The 27583-nt window shown below is 41.6% G+C and overlaps 1 protein-coding gene across 1 annotated transcript in view; it reads left to right on the top strand.

Moving 5' to 3' along the window:
- The window catches only part of EFCAB6 (EF-hand calcium binding domain 6), a 108522-nt gene extending 89946 nt beyond the window's left edge, over positions 1 to 18576 (top strand). The window contains 6 exon segments of the mRNA XM_019471983.1: positions 6276 to 6488; positions 9907 to 10134; positions 11992 to 12155; positions 13149 to 13284; positions 15820 to 15969; positions 18454 to 18576. Of these exon segments, the coding sequence (XP_019327528.1) occupies positions 6276 to 6488; positions 9907 to 10134; positions 11992 to 12155; positions 13149 to 13284; positions 15820 to 15969; positions 18454 to 18576 (1014 nt within the window).
- The last annotated feature ends 9007 nt before the right edge of the window (positions 18577 to 27583 follow it).

Genomic DNA, 27583 nt, shown 5'->3' with positions numbered 1-27583 from the left:
CAGCAAGGTGTTCATACAGGATCAGCACAGCTGCACTATAGTGGGGAGTATATGGGGAAAGGAGGGATTATGGTCAGGGCCAAACAATTTGTTGTTTAGCCTTTCTGGAGCCGAGAGTGCTCAGTGATTTGCTGCAAGCTTAGTAAACCTTCACCTGTCGAGTCCAGCAGTGAGTAGAAAGAGAGCAGGTCAGGTTGAGGAGATGACAGAGAGAAGGGACAGATCATTGCTCATGCCCGTTCAAGGGCAGGAACTGAGATAACAAGGGGCTCTGACACGTGATTTGCTGCAAGCTTAGTAAACCTTCACCTGTCGAGTCCAGCAGTGAGTAGAAAGAGAGCAGGTCAGGTTGAGGAGATGACAGAGAGAAGGGACAGATCATTGCTCATGCCCGTTCAAGGGCAGGAACTGAGATAACAAGGGGCTTGCTGACACGTGTGTCTTTCAGGTGACAAAGGGAATTACTGGAGTGAGTAGAAACATATTCAGCAAAGCTTTTTGTAAAAAAAATTATTTCATCTAAAATGATGAAATTTGGAAATCAGAGTGACTTCCAGGACTTCTTTGCAGAAATTTGCAGAACACTTCAATATCAAACCAGGCATTTGATTTAGCTTTGTCCTGAACTTTCTGTTTCCCCACTAAGGTCTCCATTTTTGTTTGTATTTAGCTTCCTGTTCTGAGTTTCTCTGCAGTCTGTCTCATGCTGCTGAGTGCCTTGTTCACCAGCTGAGTGCATTTTATTTTCAGCCAGTTCCATCTAATCAACCTGCCTGCAAAACTGCAGGCTTGTTTGTTCATCCTTGGTGCTCTTCCTGACCGAGAGAGCATCCTGCTTCTCCTTGGACCAGTACCCGTGAGAGGATTCCCCCCCAGTATAGCAAGTTCACATCTCTTCTTGAAGCCTGGCACTGTGAGAGCTGTACCTCCAGGTCCCAGGACTGAAGTCCAGGACTAGTTTCTGCTACTCGCTAGTGAAAAGCATGGGTACATCGTCACTGTCCCCATCTTTGTTGGGCATGTTGCTGGTGGAGAGTCTACAGAGCTAAAACTTGCTCTCACATCACATTGCTCTCAGCAGTGGCTGCTACAACCCCTTCCTGTAAAATGCAAACAAAACAGCTTCCTTGTGATCTTGGAAACTATTCCTGAATCAACAGAGCGGACAGCACTGACACAGCTTACCAGCTCCATGAATGGAGGGTGGCTGTGCTGTGACTCCCCAAACACTGATTTGCCCGCAAGTGATGAAATGCACAGAGTGCAACTCTACAGTGTATCTATCTGTTGCAACCATATAGGTTCGGAGCTCAAAAAACCCATGCAACAGAGAATTGACATCCTCAGTCTTTCCACAACCTTGCTTCCTAAATTCAGCAGCATTACTAACCCAGCCCTTGTGCACTGTGTTCAGGCGTGGGGAGCTGAAGTTCATTTTGCTGCCATGATCTACCTGTGAAATTGCAGCAGGAGTACGTAAGGACCTGCTCTACAGGGGTCATGCTTTTCCCTGTCTTGGGGGTGGGAGTTTTACAGGTTTATTCATTACTCACTGTCCTCATTTGTTGAACCTCTGGGCCCTCCTGTTCTGAGCCACTGATTTGATCGGATAACTGACTGTCATCAGTCAATGACCCATTGCACCAGCAGCAGAGATTAGCAGGCCTGCTGATTATGTCCCTACCCTCAGTCAGCAGCACCACAAACTTTGTCTGTCCTCATGTAGAACAGCTGTGCTCCAGGGAAATACCCCTTCTGGGATACCTGCATGTTTGCATCTGTGTTCCAGTATTACACCTCCTTCAGGCTGAGAAACATTAAAGCTTTCCTTACGCCATGATCTAACTCCATGTTTCTCTTTATCCATAGCAAAACTGGTTTGAAGATTCCCCTTCCTTGCCCCTGCTCTCCTGTGCAGTGCCCTCCCCATGACTACAATGTGCTGTCCCTCATTGTGCCGGGATATCTGTTTTGGGATCTTTCCCCATTGATAAGCCTGCCAAAGCTGTACCTCCCTTTCCTTCTCTGTTCTGAGTAATGAAGAGAAGGGTCTAATGGAATTTTAAAATGGCAAATTGTTCCTTGGGATGGAAGCCTTTCACTCTATATTTATTAAGAGTAGAGGAAAAGGAGAAAGTAGGGATAATGGAAAGTAAGGAACATAGTATCAGACCATCAGGCGTGCTGCTGATGGGCTAGACACTGCTGGGGAGACAGAGGTGCAGGGAAGCCTCACTGTGGCTCCTGCTTCTTTACCCAGTTCTACCTAGCTTAATATTTCATAGTTATTTAATATAATAGTTATTTTAATTACAGGTAGAAGAATGTGGCTTTTTTCTAGACAAGGCAGAGATTGGCGTGTGGGCCACCTTTGACTCATTGCGTCAAATCATTTTGTCAAACCATCGTATACCATTACATATTCTAAACACTACCAAGAGTATTTTATCCTGCAAATGTGACCTCAAAAGTTGAATTATTTAATATAATAGTTATTTTAATTACAGGTAGAAGAATGTGGCTTTTTTCTAGACAAGGCAGAGATTGGCGTGTGGGCCACCTTTGACTCATTGCGTCAAATCATTTTGTCAAACCATCGTATACCATTACATATTCTAAACACTACCAAGAGTATTTTATCCTGCAAATGTGACCTCAAAAGTTGAATCTGTCTGTTGCAACTGGTTGGTCAAAAGGAAAATGGTACATTACAGAAAGACCCTCAATGGAGTTTTCATCTTCTATTTATAATTGGGTTTATTATTGCAAGCTCCTGTTGCACACCAGCTATCAAATCCTCAGCAGGCGTAAATCAGCACTCAGGTTAATGGAGCTAGACTGATCACTGCCAGATGAGGATACAGCTCTACTTGTAACCCAGGGATAAAATACAAGCTTCTCTATAGTGCTGAGACTCTGAGAGCTAGAACAGGCTGGCTGGTGAATCGCTGGTTATCTGAACTTGAGAAGAAAATGCATTTCCACCCCAATCCACACTCAGGCAACTAACTCTGCTGCTTCCACACATCTTTAGGGATGAGCATTTATGGAAAACAATTTGAAGATACGTGTTGTTAGGGTAAAGGAGGGCCCATGGGCTAAGAGCAGAAGCTTCTAAAAGTGTGTGAACTGTCAAAAGGATGATTACTTCTGGCAAGGGTCATTCTCACGTACAAAGAGGAAAATGCATCCTTTTTCAGGGGAAGATACAAGGGCCTTCTTGTGTAAGCTGTTTCCCAAGACCTTTGCTTTCTGAGCCTCCCCAGAAAGGGAGGGAGGTCAGACTTGTGACAGGGCAGGGAACAGGACCAGAGAAATTGTAATTTATCTTGATGTACCAATTTACTTTCTAATTAAGAATTCCTCTTAATAGAAAAATCTTCCAGAAACAGGAAGGAGCTGCAGGAATGGAGCTTCACTGAGCAGGTGTGGGTGGCGGAGCCTTCTTTTATTACTAATCAGCATAGTTATGCCATTTATAGAAAAGGACATGAGGCTGTGCAAGGAACTTTCTAAAGAAGAAAAATACAGCCCTGCTTTGAACAGCAAGTGAGCTACATAGGGTGGCCCGTAAGAAAAGCCTCGTAATAATGCCTCCCCTCTCTTGGTGAAAGTAGGAGGTGAAAGTGGATTTACGTGGTCCTCCCAAAGCACTCTCAAATTCTGTTAGGAAGGGTCAGAAAGCCTGTAAAGACCTGAGCAGGGCAGTCAGGTAATCTGGACTTCACAGCTTATGGTGGCAGCTGGCATTTGGCCGTGGTGTGGGGCAGGTACTGCTCAGAGGCTGTGCGGTAGCCTGAGAAGCTATAAAGCAGAAGCGCACTGCAGAGTCCTGGCCCCTGAATTCTGAAGTGATATACACACAGCTTGATGAGATGAGTGGAGCACATGGCAGTGAATATCAGGAAATCACTAACAGAGAAGTAACCCCTTTTTCATCCAACAAAAACTCTTCTATAAATGGTCTGTAAGCACTGCTAGGACATACGCTGCACAGCTCTGAGACAGCTTCATTCCTGTTGCTCCCTTTCGAGGTTGAAGTGAGACGCGTTTCTCAGGTTTGTTGTATCTACACTGTGTATAAGGTTAGTTTCAAATTAAGAAATGGCACTTAAATGTCCAGATGCCCAGGCCAGAGTCTGAGATTTTAGGCTCCAGCTCCATTATTTCAGCTAAAGGAGATTATTTTAGTAATGGATGATAGAGTCACAGATACACAGTGAATGTACTAACTGCATATGGTAGACGAATGTAACACAGTAACTGAATAGAAAAGGTTTTCTAGTTTTCAGTCTGTAGTTTGCAAGAAGAGCAAGTGATTTCCTTTTTTTTATTGGCTCTCTAACCATTCTATGATCAAAGTGTGTTAGGTCTTATAAAATAAACAAAAAGCTCTTGAAATTAAATATATTAGGAAAGCTTGCACTTACAAAATATGTTTCTTTAAAAGGTTGCAGGGTAGTAATACTTTCCCTAAGTCTTTGGATTCATTAGAATAATTAAAAGCAGCGGTGCAGTGTTTTTTAGTTGCAGTAATGTCATGCAGGCAGAAGGTGCGCCCTGCGCTGGACCGTGCCCGGCAATCTTAATTTCCTGACTATGGCACAAACTGGCTTCTGCGTCTGCATGCACGATTCCACTTCTCGTATTTCTTCTCTTAACAATAATGCAGCCGTAATGTCTGTCGCAAACGTATGTTTTATGTAAAGCATGGTTAATATTGAAAAGTGTTATCTGCATTTGAAGATAGTGGAGTCTTTTCTGATTAGGAGGCAGGTTTCTTGCAGTTCTGTAAGAAACATATTTTCTTTTCCATCCAGTTATAATGATCATGTGAGACGTGACAAGGAAACAGGAGCGCAGGACCAAAAGCCATCTGTTTCTTTTTTGGTATTTCATATTGCATGGAGGAAGAAGGTGGCAAAGCTTATATGCTTAAACATGGGGGTATAAAATATGATAGTAACATTTAACATGCTGTGAAGAAATGTCTTTGAACCAAAACCAGATTTTTTTCTTGTTGTTTTTACCAGGACCTGTTACCACAGCTATAGTAAAACTGACTGCCGCTTGTGTTTGTGAAAACTTTGCTTATAAGGTATTTTACATATTTAGTTTAGACACTACAGTGGGTGGAAAGTCAGCTTCCATTCCTGAAAATAAGTAGTTTCTTCTTCAAAATTCTGATACTGCTTTTTTTATTATTATTATTATTCCACATTGTGCCATTCCTGAGACTACTTTTATAAGTAAAACTTGGTTTCATTCCAAAAACTGAAGTTTACTGCTAATTCTGGAGGTAGAATGTAAATGTTGAATAGATTTCACTGATATTTAACTTTATGAAATGTGGCCTTTTGCATGCACAGTTAGACTTTTGGTATTCTCAGGTATGTCCATACCAAAGCCTAGCAGTGCTTTACTCTGCAGTTTATTCCAACCAACTGTATTTTGCCCTTTTTATTTCTGCTTGCCATATGACCTTCTACTGTATTTACCCAAAGTGTGGATTTCCACCCTGCAGAATGCATAATGGGGGTTTAGTCAGCAATAAGCTCCAGTGGTAGATTTTAAAAGCCGTACACCCGTGTTAGATTTGAAAGCAACACACTGAAAAAAAGGGGTTGTGCACATCTTGTACTGGCATTAACACACTTGTACCCAGCCCCTTCTCTGCTTTCCCCTCACACATTCTGTACCTTTGCAGCCTTAAACTGCATCATTTAGCTGCAGTATCCCTACTGTGGATGACCAGATTAAAAAGTACCGCCATAAATATACCTGGAACTTAGAAAGGAAAGGGAAATAATTGCCCTCTCTTTCATCTCAGGACTGAAGTGCCTTTTCAGTCAAAGAGATTTCCACTGCGTGCTAAAGACTATTCAGATGAGAAGAATACGTTTGGGATATTTGGGCTAGTTAGCGCTCACTTCCCTTTTTTCTGCATTAACAGAATAGCCCTCTTTGTAAGATCACCCAATTTTTTAGACCTTTGTAAAAGTTTAGGTCAGTCTTGGAGTCCTGTGCTTTTGTTGGCCTGTCACCAATTGGATCCCGTTTATAGAGAGTCTATTTTTCCCTTAACTACTTGCATAGCCCTTTTCTCTTTTGTGGTGCAAGCCAGAATTCCTGGAAGCAGGTTTTACTGCCTGCGGGATCTCGAAGGCCGCCTTCTCCATGGACGTTTCCCTCCTCGACTGGCTGAATGCCACATTGCGATTTATAATTTATTCAGTGGATCCATTACTGATTCTCTGTGTATGTTTTTCGTCTAGACTGAGGAAGGGCAAAAAGTCGTTCCGCCTAAGTCTTCTTGGGAACTGTCAGAGAGAGGCATCCTCTCACAGATACAAGAAGTAGTGACTGCTAGTTTTAACACAATTGCACAAGAGTTTAAAGATATTGACTCTTCAAAAGATAATACAGTATCAAAAGAGGAGTTCTGGGATATATGTAACCGACATTTTCAGCATCTGACTGAAGAACAAGTAAGAAAACTGTATTATTTTGTCTTGTCAATTTAAGTGTACAACTGGGTAAACTGGCTTTGGCTGCGTTTGCATACTGTTATGTATAGGCAAGTAGTTTAAAATTTTGGATGAAATGAAAATGTTTTAAGACTATCATTCCATGAACATTTGTTGCTACATTTGTGGGAGATTATTTTTTTCCTTATCTCTGAGTATGGTTATGAACTATAATAATCACAAGCTTTCTAAAGCAAAGTCACGGAGATGCTATTGCTAATAGCGAAGGTGTGAATTTAAAGCACAGTAGTTCTCTTTCACTAGCTCTTTATCTGTATATTTGCTATTTTAAAAGTTTCTTTTTTCAGTTTTAAGTTAATCCACTTCCAGTTGATGGAGAAAAAAACCTCAGCATGGAATAAAAAGTACTTCCATGGGGAGCTAATGCAAATTCCTTTTTCTCAGCAGCTATTTTGTCCTGCCCTCCTTGGACAAAGAAAGGGGCAAGCATTTGACATTTCCTGGCCACCTCTCAGCTACTTTTCTGGGTTAAAGATTCCCCCAAATTAGCGTCAGCAGAGTTCATGTAACCTTGAATTTAGCTTGAGTGACTGAAGTAATTTCATGAATCTGGCAGTACAAACCATCCGATTAGCCCAGTGCTAATCTCAGGGGAACCTGAGAGGCCAGTCTTTCATAAGATTCTGCTTCTGCTGAACTTAAAATGAAAAGAGCCATTTTTTATCTTTGCTAATGCTGGTTCAATGTGATTTTTCCTAGTCCAAATACTAGGTGAATAATAAAACAGAGGGAACCTTGACTAAAAGATTGCAGATTTTACTTAACAGCACTCTAACCTTCATGCTCATGATTGCATCAATGCCATTTGGCAGCAAACTGAAAGACAAGACACAGAGCCTCCAAACTCGTATGCGTGTCTGCACTACAGAAAATTTTTTTGGTACTTTGCTCATTCAGACACATCCTCTGATTTCTTGGCCCTGTACTTCCCACCAACATTTTTTACTATAAATTGCAGACAGGAGTGGGGCCTGCTTGTAATTACAGCAAAGATATTGCACAGTCTGACATGTTATCAGGTGCTGCTATGCATGTGTAAAGTTGCAGATGAAAGCACTGAAAAAAATCAAAATATTTTCCACTTCCCCCTTGAAAATTGCAGAAAAAACCCAAATGGCCTGTATACTCTATTCCTAGAGCCACACTTCTCGTGAGGTACCAAGTGCAAGTGCCAGATCTGAACCTGGACCCTCAACACCAAGTGAAAGCAAAAGTGAAAATGTGGTGATACTCTTTCCTCATCCCTGTGAACTGCTGAGCAGAAGCACCAGGGTGAGCTCGCGGCTGAGCCCTGGCCGAGGCAGGAGAACTCACACCTTCCTGAGCTGTGAAAAATCTCTTGGTTTTTTTCTTTTTTTGGAAGCAGTAAGGCAAGCATCTCCAGCTGAAGAGTCCTCCAGACTAGATCCTGTCTACTTTACACTCAGGAAGAAGTGAAGGGACACAGGAGCTATTTTATACTTAAAAGAACCTCAGACAAGTGAAGAAAAAAAATCTTGATAGAAACTGTCATCCATAATAGCAACGAGAAGCAGGCCTGAGGAGCCTCATTTATATAAGTAGCAGCCTCTGTGTGAGTGAGACTCAAGCCCTGTATCTCCAGAGATATTTTGATTTTGACAGGCCTCTCAAAGATATGCCTACGTATATCTATATGAAGATGCCCCAGGAGAGCCTTCCAATCTGGGTACAGGGTTTGCCACTGCTAATCCAAACCCCTGCTGTTCAGGCTGTTGTTGCTGCTCAGAGTTATTACAGAAGTGTTACTAATATTCATAGTCTGGATGACTTCACAGAAAATGTCTTCTTTTATCCTTTCCTGGATAATGGCCACTTACTGTTTGCTATTAGCAAGGCTCAGCTGGAATCTATATTGAGTAGTGGATGAAGAATTTCTTCCTGAAGTTTGGCTGCTTGGTCTTCTGAATTTCTGATGCTGTGACCTTTTTCATAAAAGGCTAAGGATGGTAAACATGTTGCAAGCAAGGTGTTGATTAATATCTTGCCAACTGACATCCCCCTTTTTATCACAGGTGCTTTTCTCCTCTCTACTTGAACTCCCTTGACTTGCTTGAACTATCTGCAATCCCCCAAATGGCTAAACTTCACTGGGTGTTGAAATAGTTTCTCACTGTAGCTAACCCAGCTCATCAGGGTATTGTTCTATTTAATTGAAGTTTGTAATACACTTCGAGATCCTCGTATGAAGTGTGAAATATAATCACAAGCGCAAAATAGAATTGTTTATAATTCATAATGTGGTGGCAGCCAGGCCAATGGGGGAAAGTTGAAAGGAAATTCAAAATGTATCCTTTGCCCTTTGAAGTTTGACTGCAACTTGGCACATGCATCAAAGAGGTGACTAGCTTCCTTTAGGGTTTAAGTCTCTGCCGAAAAAGATCAAATCAAAAGCAATCTGAGGTTCCCAATTAGATTTATATTAAAAATCAATAATGAAGACCCTAAAAAGGCATACTGATGACTCTTGAAACACTTGCAAAATGAGTGCAGCTCATTTAAGGGCAGGCTGTGATAATCCTTGCTTTGATTAGTAGCTTATATCATGAGTAGTCCCATTTAATTCAGTGCAGCTACTTACTGAATAAAGTGCTGTTCAGCGGGAAATCAGCCCAGCCTCATCCTTACGATTCCATACATAGCCCAGAGGGTGGGCTACCTGCCCTGTGTCGGGCCAAGCAGCCACACGGACCTCCACGGGCAGCAGAAGCAAGGGTATCAGCAGCTGCACCCAGGTCTTCCATAGGCTGGCTGTATTGTAGAGGTACAGTTCCTGGCCATACATCCTAACTATATGTGATTCTAGAGGCTGTAAAGATTTCCTGCTATGTTCTTTCATGCTGATTCATTGTTGCCCTCAGGGTGAAATAATTTGTTGATGCAAATACAATAACTGAGGAACCTTAATGGCCTCCTGAGATGGTGGTATAACTTGGGTGCACCTGATAGCGTGAGAAATTCGCCTCAATGGTACTTAGCCAGGATACAAGTGCACCATGTATTTGATTTACATCTCATGTTAAAGCATTATTCTTCTATACTGCAGCTCAATCACTGTGTCTAATCACAGGGTTTAGTAGTTTAAACAGCACACTAAGGGCCCAATTCAATTAAAAAATGTCCTGCAGAAATCCTTTTTTCATTGTTTTCCCAGCCTTGTGCAGGCTTCTGCAGAGAAGCTGTGATTTTTTTTTTTTTTTAATAAGATGGGCCCTAGGATTCCTTCTATTGCAAGGCATCTTTCTTTTTTGATACGTTTTGTCATCTCCTTAGTACATAAGGGGATTCTGTTGTTGTAAAAACTAGCATTTACAAAAGTCATCTTTTGCTTCTTCATCAGTTTGAAAATCTTTGGAACACAGTGGATGTCAGTGCTGGTGGACGGTTGAAGTATCAGGACTTTTTGAAGAAGTTCAGCTCAGAACTTGTAACGATGCCATCAAGCACTCCCAGTGCAACTAGTTCTGCAACTTCTACCAAGCCAGCTACCTGTGCCATGCAGGAGCCACGTGTGTCTTCTCGGCCTGAACGTCCCAAGACATCATCTTTTCTACTAGGGCAAAAGAGCGTAAGTGTGGTTGGTTTATGAATTTTATGGATTTTCATTTCTGTGCATAGGTTGAAAATAATACCTGTGGAACTCAGTGAAGGTATTCCTATTGATTGCCCGTGAAATCAGGCACAACCACCTGTCAATAAGCAAATGAGGTAATTTGCAAAACTGTGTTACGATGACAAAATTGGGCCAGAGAGTAACTCCACTAAAGTCAAAGGATATGTCAATTTATACCAATAGCATTCCCTGCTGTTACCCTACACATATCCATCAGAGCGGTACAGCAAATAAAATTCCGGTGTTTAAGCACAATCAGATTTCTGAGAACAAAGTAAACAGCCCAAATTACAAAGGCCCAATAGCAGCATAAATAAATATAGACAGCTTATCTGTGGTCATCTGACAAAGTGAGGCAGGATTGGCAGTTGCAATTTTCTAATAGATGTTTGCTGGTCTGTCCAAAACCATTCTGGTGGTCTTGCCTGCTTTCTGGTGGATGCCAAATTACAGCTGTTAATGCCTGATAGTCTGACTGATAGACTTGCCATGAAGGCCAGTGAACTGAGAGAGGAAAGAGGAGTGGATTAGGAATGCAGTAGTTTTGCTTCATTTTTGCATCCATACCTATACTTCGTGTCGATAATGCACTTTGGTCCTCTCCACTGCCATGCTGGCCTCTTACCCTAGTGCTAGAATTCAAAGAAAGGTGGGGAAATCCTTACAGGCAGAAAAATTAAATATGCCCCTTGTGGAGCTGCACCTACCTATTCCACGTTCTTTGGCTACAACAAACCTACAACAGAAAAATAAAATACTTAGAATTATTCAGTGCCTGGAACATGCTTGGATTTTCTGACTACTTCTACATGGAAATGTTTAGCTACTGAAAAAGAAATAACAGATTGAGCAAATTAAAGATGCAAACAACTTGTCAGGGCTGGTAAATCTAAACATTGGCCCATTGCTAGCTAAATTATTGCATTAACTATAGGTTCTTTCTTGAAAAGCCCAGACAATTAGGTACATGCATCCTTCATGCTTTGATCCAGTTCCCAGAGAAAGCAATGGAAAATTCCTTATTACTGTCTGTGAATGCTAGATTGGACAGTATAAGACAGTAGGAAGGGAACTTAAGTCTCTCCAAACTTATAGCTGTTGGAAAGAACCCAGCCAGCCTGAACACTGATCAGGATGAATGTTCCTGCAGCGTTCATTGTATGGAAATTTGTGTGAGGCCTCAGCAAGTCTGCACCAATGAGACCTCAAGTGAGCACTGCAAAGTCTCACTAAATATGAGATTATACATTGGATCTAAAAGCATAAATACCGCTTGTGCACGTACTGTACAGTGGTAGGCTGAGGTTTTGCTTCCAGCTCACCCACAGTACTGCTGAGGCAGCAAGCAAAAAGACACTGAGCACTGGGATCCTCTCACATTATTCCTTCTGTGGCTCTGCGTAGGACCGGGAGTTCTCCCCGTAACAAATCAAAGCAATGTTGTTTCGTAATTCAGTGACTTTGCACTGGTTTGTTTGTTTGTTCTAAGATGGCACTACATAGCTTTTTTTGAACACGGTATCTGTTGTTTAATAAGAAACAGCTTGAAGAAACTATAAATGATTTACAAATTACGCCAAATAAAAAGTGGTCAAGGCCCGTTAAATGAATAGTGTCATTTTGACGCTAAGAGTGTTCTCACATTTTTACCTACAGTTTTGCAGACACAATTAAAATCAGACTTAGAAGTGGCTCAAATGGTACATTAACCTCAAGTCTGGAAGACCAGAAACTGGATTTGTCATCCGGTGGTTTGTCTACACAACCAGTAAAACTCAATAGAAAAAAATTACCATTATCTCTTGCTTTTAGATACCAGCATCCAGTCATCCTCAGACAACAACAACTTGTTCTGCACCTATCCTTAACTGTGAAACAATAGAAAATAAGATAAGAAAGAACATCCAGCATTCCTGGAGAGGCATACTGAAAGTGTGCCAAGAGAAGGATGTCAGCAAGCTAGGAGAAATCCTAGTGTCAGACTTCTTAGGTTTGTTACCATCTGAAAAGTGCTTTATTCATTCTCAAGATGCGTTCTGTTTTCTTTCTGGTGTCCCAGCCATACGAATATCTGGCCTCTAGTAAGTGGCATCCGCTGCATGATTGCTCCAGGTACCACCCTGCTATTGCAGACCAGAACAGCTTACAGTAGCCTTGGGTGCAATACATTCACATCCCTATTCAGAATTAGCTGCTCCTTGGAAAAGGAGTGTGTGGCTTTGCTTGTGGGTACTTAAGGCATGCACACAAGTTTCTCATCGCCTTCCCAACACACTACCCTTTCTGTGCCTGGGCATATTTGAATGCATAGATTCACCAGTCTTTTCCTTGTGTGTGCTTCTGGTTGCACTGGTCTTGATGGCTGAATGCCTGCTGATTTGAAAGGACCCTGGATTTTACTCTTAGAAGAGCTGGGCTATGCTGCTCTTCTGTTGTGTTCTCTTCCGGAGAAAGGATTTTCTGTGCCTTTGTTAGGATATTTGCCTGTGTGATAAGACAGTGTGCACCTGTATAATCAAATGTAAAGTCATGTTAGCTTATCAGATCTTTTATCTCAGTTAATGTCAAGGAGTACTTCTTGTGCATTTAAAATCAAAATGACATGTATAACAACATTACAGTCCTCTGAAACCTTGTAAAATGTGAACTGCCACCCCGTAAGTATAGGCATATGCATATAGCTGCGTATAGCAAGAACTGCATAACACACTTATGCAGCAGTCACTGCAACTGATGACCTGTCAACATATCCCTGCTAAAACTTGCGAACACAGGACAACGATTGGCTATTTTTAAGAATGACAAAATGAATATTCTTTCTTTGCATTTCAGATATAGCAGAGAAGTTCAATTTGGATTTAAGTGAAGGGGAAATTAACCAAATAACAACAAAATATGATTTAAAGAAAAATGGAAGATTTGCATACTATGACTTCCTTCAGAGTTCTATCTTGTTGTTAAAACCACAGGAGCTCACTGCTAGGGGAAATTAACCAAATAACAACAAAATATGATTTAAAGAAAAATGGAAGATTTGCATACTATGACTTCCTTCAGAGTTCTATCTTGTTGTTAAAACCACAGGAAAGCTCACTGCTACAGAGGGTAATTATACAGAAGCCACAAAAGCCAGTAGGTACAAAGCTTATAAATATCAAAATGACAATCTTTTTTCAGTTTCTGCTGTACTGACAGGATATTTCATGGCCTGTTTCTATATTCACTTTATGCAGGGACTTTCCAGCATTCTCTTATTTAATCCCATGATATTAATTGCCTAGTATTCATTTGGTATCTCCTTCAGTTGGAGGATTTAACTCCTTTGGATCACGCTCTGTGTAAACAGGTTATATGGTAAATTGGCTAAATTCGCTAAAATTTGGATAATAATTCCAAATAGAAAACACGGCTGACTGTTTAAGAGCTTTTGTTGAACTAAATAAAAATCAAGCTAGAAATAAAAAGTGCATGGGATGTGTCTTAGGATGGCCCCGACTAGAGATCTGATCAGCAAGCTGTGCCTCTGGCTCCACACCCAGCCCCGTAAGTAAAGCCCAGAGGAAGCTCTCACTTGCACTGCTGTTAATGGTCACTAAAAACATCTAGTAGCCAGGACTGGTCAGCACACATTGCGCCCTTGCAGCTCCCCCTGCCACACATATCTGCCTCCCAAGCTGCGATGAAGAGGCAAAAGAGTCACGGCAAGGCAGCTACACACAGGCTGTTCCCCTCTGCCCACAGTACCACTCTAGGGCAGAAAAGATCAGAAGGGACACAGAAATCTGGCTTTCATGGCCCAGAAAGGAAGGCATAGGTTATAGCATCCCAATCAAGTCATGTAGTAGGAACAGTGCCAAATTCCAAATCTGCTCATTCAGCGAGCCTGCTGCATTTTTAGGCTGTTTCTGACTGTGCCTAATTAGTTTAGATATGGTTAGTAGCAGCATTTTATAGAGAAATCACATTACCGAACTGTTTTCAGATGTGGAACGAACAGATTGTCTACCAAGGTATGAAAGGAGTATCATTAGGAATTATCAAGTATGCACTACCAGTAGGGATAGTAAGGTAAAACTATTAAGTTTTGCATCAAAGGACTTCCATTATCTTACATAAGGTTTCTTTTGTACACAAATTTGATGCTGTAAAACTCCATCCCAGTATTCTGGAGTGGATAAAGCAGTAATTTTTAAGTGCCTATGTAGTTGTCTCAAATAATTTTTATTTTATTTATTCTATTCAGAAAAAATAAAGGTCTCGGTCCATATTCTGAACACCTTTATATAATGTAATATTCAAAGTGAAATTTCCTCATAGATTGCTCAGGCCATTCCACCTAGTAAGTGTACAGATACACATCAAGAGGAATAATAACAAAAACCAAATAAAACCTTTTTTTTTGGTGGCAGGCACAATTCCTTCTCTTTCTCAAAAGCCTGAGAGAATCAATGGCCTTGGGCTTCATGGAAGCATCCAGGCTCTAAGCTATGAAAACAACCCAAGTTGAAGTCATCGTAAAGCGTGCTTTCCCTCCCTTCAGCCCACAAGGATATTCAGTACTTTGGGTTGGAAACTGCATTATTCATGTACCCACTCATTCCTCAGCTACATAGTCTGAAGGAGGAATACCCCAAGAGCACAGAAAGAAGGTGCAGCTGCCCCCCAGGCCTCTTACAACTCGTGTAGGTGCAGCATGGCCTCTAAGTCCATGCAGTAGATGTATAAAGACAACTGTGCATTTTCTTCACGAGGAGATGCTTGTAGAGACGCCAGTGGCATGCGCAACTGGCACAAACGGGGCACTATCGACTTACCCAATTACAATAATAAATACCAGGAGAGCGTAGGGCGAAGCTGAGACGGAGCTGTATTTTGAGAAAATAGTAGAGCAGATCCAGACCCTGCAGGTGGATTGGGGCTTGCTGACTTTTCCGAAGTCCCTTACTCATCACTCTAGTGTTAAAGCTTTGTACAAGTGGAATTAATTTTCCCTTCATGAATAGTTCTGCAGTTCACAAGTATTCAGGGTACACCAAAGTAACAAGGTTAGCCAGGCTAAAACAACAGAACACAACATGTCCCAAGGAAAATTAACCCTATGGTCCAGCTGTGGAACTGTGGAAAGGTTCAAAAGCTGGTTACAAGCTATTTTATGTACTGGGAAAAGTGTAGAGTAGGGTTTTGTTTTTTCTTAAATACCGTACCGCTCCCACAGTTGGCTTATGCATTCAGTCGCTTTTAAGCAAAAATTTCACTCTGAAAAATGAACACTGCAGAGAATGAAAAATGACTGAAAGAGGGAGTTGAAACAAGGACAAGCATAATACATGTGAAAACGCTGAGATCTGAGCAGAAGTAACACTGACTTCAGAATCAGTTTCAAATAATAAAAAGTTAGGGCTTTGACAGTGATTAAGTTAATATACCATCTGCACTTCCCAAGAATATCAAAATGTTATAGGTTAAAATAATCTTGTGTAAACAGTATCTTGCAATAATTTGTAAACAAGTATTCAGCAGCCAGTCGCAGATCAAGGCAGCATCACAGTCCAACACCTTTTCATTCTGCATTATAGTTGTGCCCAGTTGTGCTCACGATGATGTTAGTAAATGCAAGTCTTTCTCATCCAACTTTGTTAGATGAGTCCTGGACCACAAAGCACATCGTTCTTCAGTGCAATGCTGAGAATTCAGCCCCAGATCTTGTGCTGCTGGAGACCAATGAAGCAAACTTTTAAATCCTGTGATGAAAGTCATACTGGACTGTTACATATTGCAGATTTCAGACAAGTAAGTTGCATTTAGCAATTAATAGTCAGAAAATTACAGTGGTCTAATCTGAGCTTCCTGACTGAAAATTTTCTGAAAAACGGTACTGAACTAGAACGCATAAACTCATCCTGGCCCCTCTTTGTGACTTCAGCTCTGATCATTACTCAGGGTAATCTTTCTCCACATGTGATTACACTTCCTTGAGGTCTGAGGTCTTAGTGGGGTTCTGAATAGATAAAACAGAGAAAAACCTTAGTCCCTATACAAATTTTAAATGCATATCTTTCACAAACACGTGGGAAGGGAATAGAAGCGTACCTTCTGGTAGGTCTCCCTTCAGGCACTGCTACAGCAGCAGGATCCTGTGACCCTCCAACTGGTGTAGTCCTTTCTGAATGTGGAACGGGCTCAAGCAATCCCCAGTTGAGAGTCTCTGTTTCTGGTTTCTCTCCCTGCTCTTCTGGGTGCAGCATAATTTTGTACTAGGCAAGGGATCCATATCCTCTGCAATATTGTAGTACCTTGTATCTCCTCAAATATACACCTGTGTATTCTGGATATCAGTAATTCTTCGTGTAGATCCACGGAGAGTTTGGTTTTTGCTTAGCTGTACTGGTTTCAAAATCTTCGATATTGTTTTAACTAGGAATAATAATCACAATCTGTTCTGGAGTAATTTTGAATATCCACTATTCAACTGCAAGGAAAAAAAAAAATAGCGTGGGGCCCTAAACCCATTTAACGCTGTGCGCATTAGGACACGCCTTGGTATCGCTACTGCTTCAAAGAACTGATCGACTAGTGGATGGGATGCTCAATCACAGTAAGCAAATGCTTGGCTGCAATAAGCAACGATAAGGTGTACTTCTGACGTTCCCCTTTCCCTGGAGCTGCAGGAAGCCAGCTTGTTGCCTGGTAGACTATAAACCTGGTTGATTATACCAGTCACAGAAGTGCTCTTTTAAATCTTTACTTATTTAGGACTGGTGGGAATGTGATATGTTCTGGCATTGCCACATAGCTGAAACCTAAGTCCCTGCCTGCTCCTCCACGAAGGCTGAGGAGCAAGGTGTATCAGAGGTCTTTTCCAACCTCAATGATTCTATGATTCTATGATTCTATGTATCAATGGGGCTGTACCAACTTCATGCCTGAGGCTCCCTGTCTATCACCACAGCTTTCTGACTGCTTGGGCACTGCCTCAGCAGACCAGGCTCAAGGGAGAAGGAGCGAAGATCAGGCTCCTTTGCATTTGATTTTAATTTGTCATGTTCCTCTAGGACATGTGATGATTACCATTTATAGTTAAAGCAATGTCAACAACTTTCAAATCAAGCTTCCTAACATGATATAAGCTAAGCAAAAAAACAAAACCAAAAAACAACCAACAAACCCACAACCAAAAAACTAACTTTTCGTGGATCTAGATCAAGAAGCAATCTCCGATTCCAGAATCCTACTACAAAGGTGTTAATCTGCTGTTTGACAAGATATCAAGTGATTTGTGGAGGTACAGATCCCTTTATCTCCTAGGTAACTTAATTTACTGAAATGGGGAAATTAGCTCTCTACTAACTTCAGTAACACTGCTATTTATGGCTGTACTGTCTGCAAGGGGTCATTAGCGATTTCTGATGCTGAGCTGTTAAGAGGGAAAGGGGCAGACTAATCTGAGTTTGCCAGAAAACTAATGACGACTGGCATAGCACACAAGGACACACCATGTTGCTGGTCACTTTCAGGGTTTAAATTCCCAAGTGCATCTAAAACCAGAAGTAATCCTCAGAAATTAATGCATTACTTTCTTTCATGTTAGGGCATTGAGAACACTTAAAACTGTTGAAATGCTGAAAAAATGCACCGAGTGAAATATTTGAAATATACAGGTATCTAACCTGGCTTCTAGCATCAGGTGAACCAGATGCGTCATGTTCAAGTTGGGTTCTCACGGAAGTGACAGGAAGGCATGCTTGCAGGCTGAGCATTTGCCCCACGGAAATTAAAAGCACTGAGTGCATCATGGGCATTATTATATACATAGGAGTTTGCACAGTTTGAGTGACTGGATTATTCCTTCTGTTTCTCCGGATGCAAAGGCTGCAGATCGTCCAAGGAGGATAGAAAGGCAGATATTGCGCCTCTTCACTTCATCTCCAGATAGTAGTGAAAGCCTTTTAAACATGTACTTTTTGTAAATTAGCTTCTATGCACATGGGCTATCCATTTCCCAATGCTCCCTCAGGCAAGTGCTAGTCGGGCTAGTGGACAAAACCCCTGCGTATGCAGGTTTTCAGATATGCATCCCAGGGAGCCGGTACTGGCATGGGAAGAGTAAGAGATAATAAAGGAAGGTTTGATTTTCTAATATTCTGAGAAACCAAAGACAGAGCGGAGCTGAATCATCAAGTTATTTTGTAAAGAAATTTTAGCAAGATAATGTTTTTACTTCTTGCTCACCCAAAGCACTGGAATAAATTTTAAGGTTGTCTCTGTCTTTTGTAGGTTCTTCATGAGTACAGCATCAACCTAACTGAAGAGGAGTTATTCAACATTTTGGAATATTATGATAAAACTTTGTCTTCAAAAATATCCTATAATGATTTTCTCCAGGCATTCATACAGTAGGATTTGGTCAAATGCAGGAAACTGTAGATAAAGACAGTGACTGATTTATAATTTCAAATTTCAAACTAATAAATTAATTGAGTATGGCTTTTTTGTATCTATTCATTAGAAAACTCAAAATACTTTAAAATTCCCACAGTGGTCCTGTGTTGTGGATTAAATCTACATAGTGAGGGAATTAATTTTGCATAATCCATTTATCAAAAAAGAAAAAGACAACAATTAACATTGTCAAAATAATGCTTCCTAAGAAGTCTCCAAAAGCAATCCATTTAAGGCAATTCTGGTTTTAATTTTACACATTTTATTAATGACATACTCTTAACTTCAAGTAAAAAGGTTTACAAGACATACTATTGAATTTCCTCAATTGTCATTTTCCAAATATATTGCTTTTAATACATTAGCCTTCATTATTCAAAATATCATCGCATTTCTCAGTGCACCTTTTTCCTCTACTTGCAGTGCCATAGGTGTATTGTCAAAGACAGGTTAATATGGACCGGCCGTTGAAATCTGAGCGGGTGCCAACGGTGTGTGGACACCACACCTTTCTCTCTTAAAACTGTTCTTCTACATCCTTCAGCACAGTTTAGAAAAGAAGCTACTCTACCGATAAGCATTGGCTTCTTTTATTTTATACAATAAACAGTAAAAGTAAAACCTCTGGTTAGATTTTCCATTTCTAGAAAAATTCTGTTTGAACATCTTGTGAGTACTTAGATTTGCAAGTAAAACCTCTGGTCTGATTTCCCATTTCTAGAAAAATTCTGTTTGAACATCTTGTGAGGTACTTAGATCTTGGTGAGGAAATTAAACGCTAATTGTTCGACTGTTGAACTCTTGTGATAATTGAAGGATAATATGATCAACAGAGCCTGCTTTCTGGGATTATATCAACAACTAAACACTTACCTGCTCTGAAGAATTGTTAGATAAATATTTCACTGCCTGGTTCCTGAATTTGTTTTCATCAGTACACCGAAGAACCCTGTCCTCATCACCTGAACTGATTTGGTATCTTTCTTTCTCCCAAGTAACATATAAAGATAAGTCAACAAAAATTAATAAAACAAAAAAAGAGAGCAAGTTATGGGTGTACAAACACACACGCACACACTTTTTTTATATACATATATCTCAAGGGAAGTCTTTGGAATGAGAAAGGGTAGAAGAACGTAATCTTGTTTTTCTTTTTATTTCTAGTGAATGTGTGAACTATTGCAACGAATCTGAAAGATTCACAATGCAGAACATTTTAATGCATGTTTTTTCTGAGAAAATGTTTCTTTGCATTTAGAGCTTTTCAGGAGATATTTTGAAGATTTTGAGCAAAAAGCATTGGGGAGGTTTCAGGTTGGATGTTCTGTATTGTTTCTCTTTTAGCTTCTAAGATTTGTGTAATTTTTATTCTACCATAAAATAAATACATTTGGAATTGGATATATTTGAAATAGTAACACAAAAAATGCTTGCTAGACTTTTTTCCAAAACTGATGGCTATCTGTAAGTCCCTGAAATTGCTGCTTAGATATTTGATTAACAGAGGAGACTGAAACTACTGTTATTTAAGGATGTTCTCCCATACTAAATCAATACAAAAATTCCAAGTTCCATTAACAGAAAACAGCGGGTTTTAAGAACACACATACATATGTCAGCAAGCGACTAAAAAGGGCTGGTCCTGGTTCAGTTGCCTGAACAGAGGTGTGAGTTCGCTATTCCCACCTGGCCTCCCCGGTAGGTCCCGTGTTAACGCCGTCCAGCCCCACGGGGCTGTCGCCAGCATCGGAGGGCACCTCAAGCTGCAGTAGGTAACTTCAGTGCTTCAGCAACTGAGCTGAGCCCAAGAGGGGTTCAGTTTAGCCCCACTTAAGATCCAATTAGCCTATTTTTGTTTAATTTTATCCTTGTAAGTGGTGTGAAGCCTCAAACCGCTCTCTTCCTTAACGGCAACTTCTTTCCTCCTCCCCAGTCAGATGCAACATGCCTGATTTAATTTCTGTTATTATTTCATACAGTTTATGTACTGAATTAATCATTCATATTCATTAAAGAATTAATTGCTATTTGGAATACCTAAGATTATAACACAAATATTACATTAATTATTTTTAAAATAGTGGATTTCACTGTACTGATCTAACCGAGGAGAAGAAAAATAAACCACTTAAGTTATTATTGCGTAACGTTGTTTGGGTTTTTTTGTTTTTTCTTTTCAAAATCTTCTATACTTTCTGTTTGATAATTGGGTCTAATTTTATATCAAATACTATGAGACTTCAATCCCCGCGCTGCTTTCTGGCATGGAGCGTGGCTACCGTGTTTCACAAAGGGATGCAGGAGTTGTGTCCCTTGCTCCACCATCCTCAAGACACCTGCTGCCTTCAGGAGAGGCGAGGGGGCATCTCCAGGTTTCCTGACACATCCTGCCAGAGGATTTTTCATTAGTTCGACCGGCAGGAGTATCAAATCTGACAACTCCGAAGGGATTAAAGAACAATCTTTTTGCTGTACAAACAAATCAAATCATGCTGGGTTTTTTAGTGAGTTCTTAAAGGCAGGGATGGCACTTACCAACTGTTTATCCAACCTCAAAAAAAAACCCAAACAAAAACCCACTGAATTTCAACTGCCAGCGTTTTGAAATAACCGAGGTAATTTTTCATATTAAAAGTCACAAACTGCTGGATAGATAAACTTTGTAATAGAAGAGGGCTTTATTTTTTTGCAACCGTTCCCCCTAACCAAGGGTCAGCCACCCAGCCAGGAGGGGCTGGATGAGATCCCCCGTGTTTCCACTGCGAGGCAGGTAATGTCAGTGGGATTGAGCATTATCCCAGGGTATTGGTCTCCCGGTGCTGTATGTAAATGCTGCGGTAAAGCTGAGGCCGTTGTGAAAATAAAAACATCAGCGCAAAGCCAAGAAATTTCATTTCCAAGCAGAGGACATTGATCCCATGCCTGCTCAGGACCGCCATTTTCTCTGTTGTCCCTGGAGCAGCAGCGTGGGCACGGGGACACCGGCCCAGCTGTCGCTGTGCTGCCCTCGACCCACTGGGCCGCCGCTTTGGGCAGGAGGCGAGGAGTGCAACGCCTCGGAGGGATTTTAGCAGCATGGGACCCTGCCAGCGCTCCATGCGAGGCAGCATCTGCTGCCACCGAAACGCAGCAGCAGCCGGTGATGGCCTCCTCCCTGCCCCTCACTGGCCATCAAGCCACAGGGAGCCATCACTGGCTGTTCCCTCCAGACGTGCCTCTTCTGGGCTCAGTAGAGAAAAGCCCTTAAGCACGGTCTCTCACCTCCCTCCCCGAGGGTCCTACTGTGGGCATTGGGAAGGGAGGCGTTGGCCCTCATGCACAGGAGCTGGGGCACGGCCTCCTGGCTGCAGTCCAGCCCTTGCACTTGGCTTTGCAGTGGGCTGCCATCAAGCATCTGACTGGGCTAATCAAGCTTAATGCTGGCAGACATCCCACGGGGTGTGAAGGGAGGCCAAGCACAGCCTGTAATCAGAGGAGACGTCCACCTTTCAGCAGCCTCTCCAGCAAAGCCTGGAGAACAGCAGACAAGGATCCCAGGGGTTAACTCAGCTGTAGACAACAACCTGCTCCCTTCAAGAGCAGCACCAGGACCCTCCACCCACCCTCAGCATTTCCCTGCTGCTCTGTCCCCAAAACCAGCAGTCCCTGTGACTGCTTATGTGCCTCTTCTGAGCTGGAGACAAAAGGTTTGCTAAGGCTAAAGGAAAATGGGTCCTTCAGCAGCGTTTTAACATTGTTACAAGTTTTATTTCCTTCACTCCAGAGTGGAATAAGCTAATTGAAGGAGAGACTGAAGTCACTAACAAATCTGCTGCTGTACAGGAGCCTCACATCACTGCCAGGTCACCCACCCACCTGACCCCTCTTGTTTCCCCACCTGCGCGTCCAAGTTTCTCTCATTGCTACGTCCCTCAGCAAAACAGCTGCTCATGCATGGCACCTCTAACGGGAGGCTGGTGAGTGGGCACCTCCAGCTCACCACTGCCAAATTATATACACTGACAGTTCAGAAAGCCATTTACAGAAAGAAAACACCACAAAGAAATACTGGTCACCAGCATGGGGAGAAGCCCCCCAGAGCAGCAGCCTGCCCAGAGGGATCAGGTCAACACCAGCACAAGCCTGCACAGCAAGAAAGCTCACACCAGCCAAGTACCATAGGGCTTCCAGGCAGTTAAAATACAATATAATTATCCCTCACCACACAGAAAGTGAATTTCATGTATAAGCAGACTATAGAAGAGGAGATGGTGTCTTTCACTGGATTTTCTTCCTCCCCCATCTTTCCTCTCAGGTTTTTCTCACGCCAGAGCCCCTGTAAATGTGGACGCTCACCAGTAACATGTGCTGCTCATTAGCACATCCTCAAGCCCACCTGAGCTACTTGGCCTCTCCAAATCCCCTGCCCTGAGGCCAGCTTGCTGCCATTGCCAAGAAACAGGGGTTGGTTTGGGGGAGGGGGCAGCTCCGGGAGAGCCCTTTTGGAGCAAGGCAGAAAGGCTAAGGCACAAAAGCTGTTTGCTAGAAGCATGAGGAAGCAGGACAAGGGAAATAAAAGATGGGAATCATTCAGAGGAGGGAAGGAAGAAGAGGTTTGTAGACTCTGTACCGGCTATTTCTACCCTAGGGCTTGGTGCGGAGCCTGCGAGAGCAGAAATAGAGCCTCTCTGTGCTCAAAGGATGAAGTAGGGAAGGGCAGAGGGAGGCCTGAGGCTAGGCAAAGGGACAGAAGAGAAAGGAAAGAAGGAAGAGATTCATACGGGCCATCTTCTTCATCGGCAACTGGCATAAAGCCTCCAAGGCTAGAAATAGGGTGTGCTTCAGAAAAAAAACCCAAACTTCTTCAGAATGCAGTCATTTGTTTGATTAAGGCATTACTGTGTGAAGTGCCTACATCTCTGTGCAATTACTGTTTTTATCTGGATGATATGCAGCAGGTCATGAGCAGTAAGGGATGCTCCCAACATGGGAAAATGAAAATCAGATTAAAAAAAAAATCCATTTTCTAAAAAATAATTTTCTTCTGTTTTTGAATTTTTCTATGCTAAAGGCTGTCATGCAATGGAAAGAGCATTATTATGCTGTGAAAAGAGTCATCAAAAGAATTTTGTATTATATCAATACTTAAAATATGCAAATATGATATCTTCACAACGCCCCAAAATTATGCTTGGCATGAATTCTTAGCAACAATACAAATATCATCATCTTCAAATAAGCAGGTATAACACGCTGCTCAAATAGCTGTAAAAACAACCTCATCACAGCTCTGGGAGCATCCAGATTTCATCTTTGATGTAGGTAGATTTTAAGTAGGAAAGGGAAGAAAGTTGTCTTAAACATCAGGGTGTATTGGGATGAGCCTTAGTGGAGTGACTGCATATTTAATGTGGAAAGGAGACCTGCCGGCATGCATTTACAGAGCTGTTGTTATAAAAACCCCGTTCTGGTACTGTGCGGGCAGAGCTATGGGGGCTGAGCACCGTGGCACAGCCTCCTCCTTCCCTCCCGAATCCCTGTTGGAACAACGTTATCCCCAGGCTGCCGTCCAGTGCGTTCGAGCCTTAGGTTAGCTAGTGTCTGTCTTTATCGCTACACGTAAATTGGCTGTGATTTTTTTTAAAAAAGGGGGGGAATAATAAAAATAGTGTAACACAGATGTTTCACTGTGGGGTGGATACCCTTTCGCACCTTCTTTCAGTGTAAGTATTTTTACAGGGCTTCATTCTGATCTCGTTAAATCCACAACGTACCGCGACTCCCCTGGCTTCGGTGGATTTATCCCAACGTTTGAGACCAGATCAGACCTCAGCACTTTTTTTTCTTTTTTCTTTTTTTTTTACTGCAATCAGGTTTTCAAAAAGTAGCAAGAGTGGCGGGAGGGTTTTGCCCGAGGAACAATGCATCCTTCTCTGTACACTGTACAGAATTCCCATCTTGTGCATTAGAATAGATGTTGAAACAGTTCTAATTAACATTTTTAATTTGCATTTTAATTGCCTGCCAGGGTGTGAAATGACATGTCTGGGTAAAGGAGCGTTTTTCTTAGTTCCAGTGGTTTGCACAGTCCGAGCGAGGCAAGGGGGCAGAAGCACCCTGGCCACCGGTCACTTTGCAGCGTTCCCCATAATTAAGGCAGGGCCTGATCCAGAGCCCAATAAGTTAAGCTGAAAGGGTTCACATAGGTGTTTGTTTGTTTGTTTTTAATGAATGGAACTCCCATAACTAATTTTTGTCTGAAGATACACATCAGATCTTGATTTTAAAATTGCCAGTTGCAAAGAATCAGCACAAACATTCGAAGGTTGTTTTAGTGGCTAATTACTGTCTTTGTAAAGAAAACACCATATACATACATATGAATAAATCTATATGTATTTTTAAGATGATGTTATTTCAGCTATGAATTTGCCTCTGTGCAGCTTCCAGCTTGTGCGCCCTGCAGTCACAGTGGAATCATCCTGAACCTCTTCTTTTTTCAGCAAGACAGAGTGAGTTCCCCAGATTTTGCTCTTAGGGCAAATTTTCCAGTCCTTTTCCCATTCCCACGGGTCCTTCTTGTGTTGATTCCAACTTCTCAAAATCATGCTAGAGTCGAAGATGTCCAAACTGGGACATTTTCAAATCTCAGCCGTGGGGTTGCCAAATGCAGAGGACGTGTAACCTCCTTCTGCCAGCTTTGCCCACTCAACTGCTGCGTTGGCTCTTCTGGCCGCGGCACCGGCTGGACACACCAGGCACTTTCTGCCAGCCAGACCCGTATCCAAGTCCTGTTTTTCAGAGCTCTTCTCCCTGAGGCAAAGTCTCTCTGGCCCATGTCCTTTTGTTCAGCAATACGACTTCATATGCGGCCATACTGAAATGTAGACCAATTTGCTGTAGCATGTTTTCTAAAAAAAAATCTAAATGAGAGTGTACCTGTGAGCCGTCCTATTCAGTATTTCCTGCAGTCCAACACTTGGTTCATCTATAAAAAGTTTCAGTAACGCCTTTTTCAGGGGGGGGGAGGCAGGTTTCCCGGTCAAGACCTAGCAGTTAAATCATGTCGGGACAGGAACCACTACCTGGAGGACTCTACAAAACATATAGCCTCTTAAAGATGATTCCTCATTTAATTACATCAGTTAGGTGGTTTTTGATTCATTTAACGTGTGCCATGTCGAAATTATATCATTCCCGTTTCCTCCTCAAAATACTAGGCAATGGTGCCAAGTCATGTGCCTTACAGAAGTCTATTACCTTAACACTATTTCATTTGTCATCCAAACTTGTAATCTCATAAAAAGATATCAAATTAGTTTGAGAAGATCCATTTTACTTAAACCCACCTTAATTAGCATTTAATTTCATTAGCTCCTTCTAATTCTTTATTACTCAAGCCTTGCACAATCAATCCCATCACTGCTTTTTTACAGGGATCAAAGTCAGGCTAACGCTCTCTCACTTTGGCCATCCTCTTTCTCTTTTTAAAATATTGGCACAATTTCAGCTTTCTCTGGACTGCTGAGACTTTTTTCATGTCCTAACGTGTCTGAAAATTCATTATTAGCGGTTTAAAAAGCTCCTCAGCTGACTTCTCAGATACAAAGTTCCCAATTCAAAAAATTTGGTAATTGCTGTTTAACATGCTGTTTAAGGACTGCTGGGCCAAAAAGTACTTGGTCACCAGCACTGTGTAATGTCCCGCTACCACCTGGCCTGTTTGCCTGCACGCAGCAAAGATAGTTATTTAAAAATTCCACCTTTTTAATAATACCGTTGATGAATCTCCCATTCCTATTTGCTTTCGTATTCTTATCATTACTGTTTCATACTCCCTGTGCATGTTTGCTTTCCTTGTCATTTTTTAACACAAATTTCTTCCTTCATCAGTTTGGTATACATCTTTTTTTTTTTTTTTTGTCCAGACTGCTTTTATTTACCCTCAAAAACAGGATGGGTTTTTTTTGAAACTAGTTTGGGTCTTTCTGGATTCTGGGACTGTTCTTTGGCAAACTTTATTAAACAGTTTGCAAATACCATCTATGTTTTCCTGCTTAAATGTTTTTTCTCCCAACTGATGTGTTAGGTTTAGGCTTTGTGCAATTACGCTTTTGAAAGACAAAGAGTTTATCTGTCTTGTTCTACCTCCTTATTTTACGTTCACACAGTGGACGTGATCAAAGTCATGGCTGCTGATACCTCAAGTGTTCTCGTTCTGTGAACCAGTTCTCCTCGTCCTTCAAGACGAGACATGATGTAGATGTTCCTGCTGTAAGTAGCTTTTTTGTCAGAAAATTTTCATCTGGGGATTTTAGAAATTTTGGCAGACTGAAATCTCCACTTTATACCATTCAGAACGAGCTGCCTCGTGACAACGAGTGTGGGATATGTTGCAAACATTATTGATACGTGTTTAAGTAGTAGGCATCCTCTATAGGGATGACTCATAAAGCTCAGCTGAATTTAATGGTGTCAAGTGATTATCACCTGGAGGGACACCAGAAGCTTTACTTCTTAGGCCCAGCGGATGAATGAATATTCCAGTTGACTGAGTTCATAATTGCCAGCATCACCATTTTATACTGCGAGCCAGTTTTATTTCCTTTTTGCTGAGTTGATCTTTTCTAAAGAGATTATAAACAACTTAACATTCCTGTCATGTGTCATCCTATTAGGTTTCATTAATATCACCTAGTAAAAACGCATGTTTCTAAACAAGCAATTTCTATTCTTTGCATTTTTGACCTGGGCTTCTAACCTTGATACATAATCAATTTATGAATTTCTGCCCAGTATAGTCTTTGTCTCTGTTATACGTTGCCAACACAAAGATTTTGTACAATCCGAGGATTTGGTGGTCCCTTCTTTTCACACACTTCTGTTAATTGAAACCCCTTCTTGCAGCTCCAGCCAGCCTGGTCTTCTGCAGAAGAGGAGCTCTTCCAAGCTGTGCAGTTTTTTCGGTGTCCTAAAAGCCCAAATC

The sequence above is a fragment of the Aptenodytes forsteri genome, unplaced genomic scaffold (assembly GCF_000699145.1).
Source record: "Aptenodytes forsteri isolate BGI_AS27 unplaced genomic scaffold, ASM69914v1 Scaffold241, whole genome shotgun sequence".
Lineage (NCBI taxonomy): Eukaryota > Metazoa > Chordata > Aves > Sphenisciformes > Spheniscidae > Aptenodytes > Aptenodytes forsteri.
This window is presented reverse-complemented; position numbering and strand designations above follow the sequence as displayed.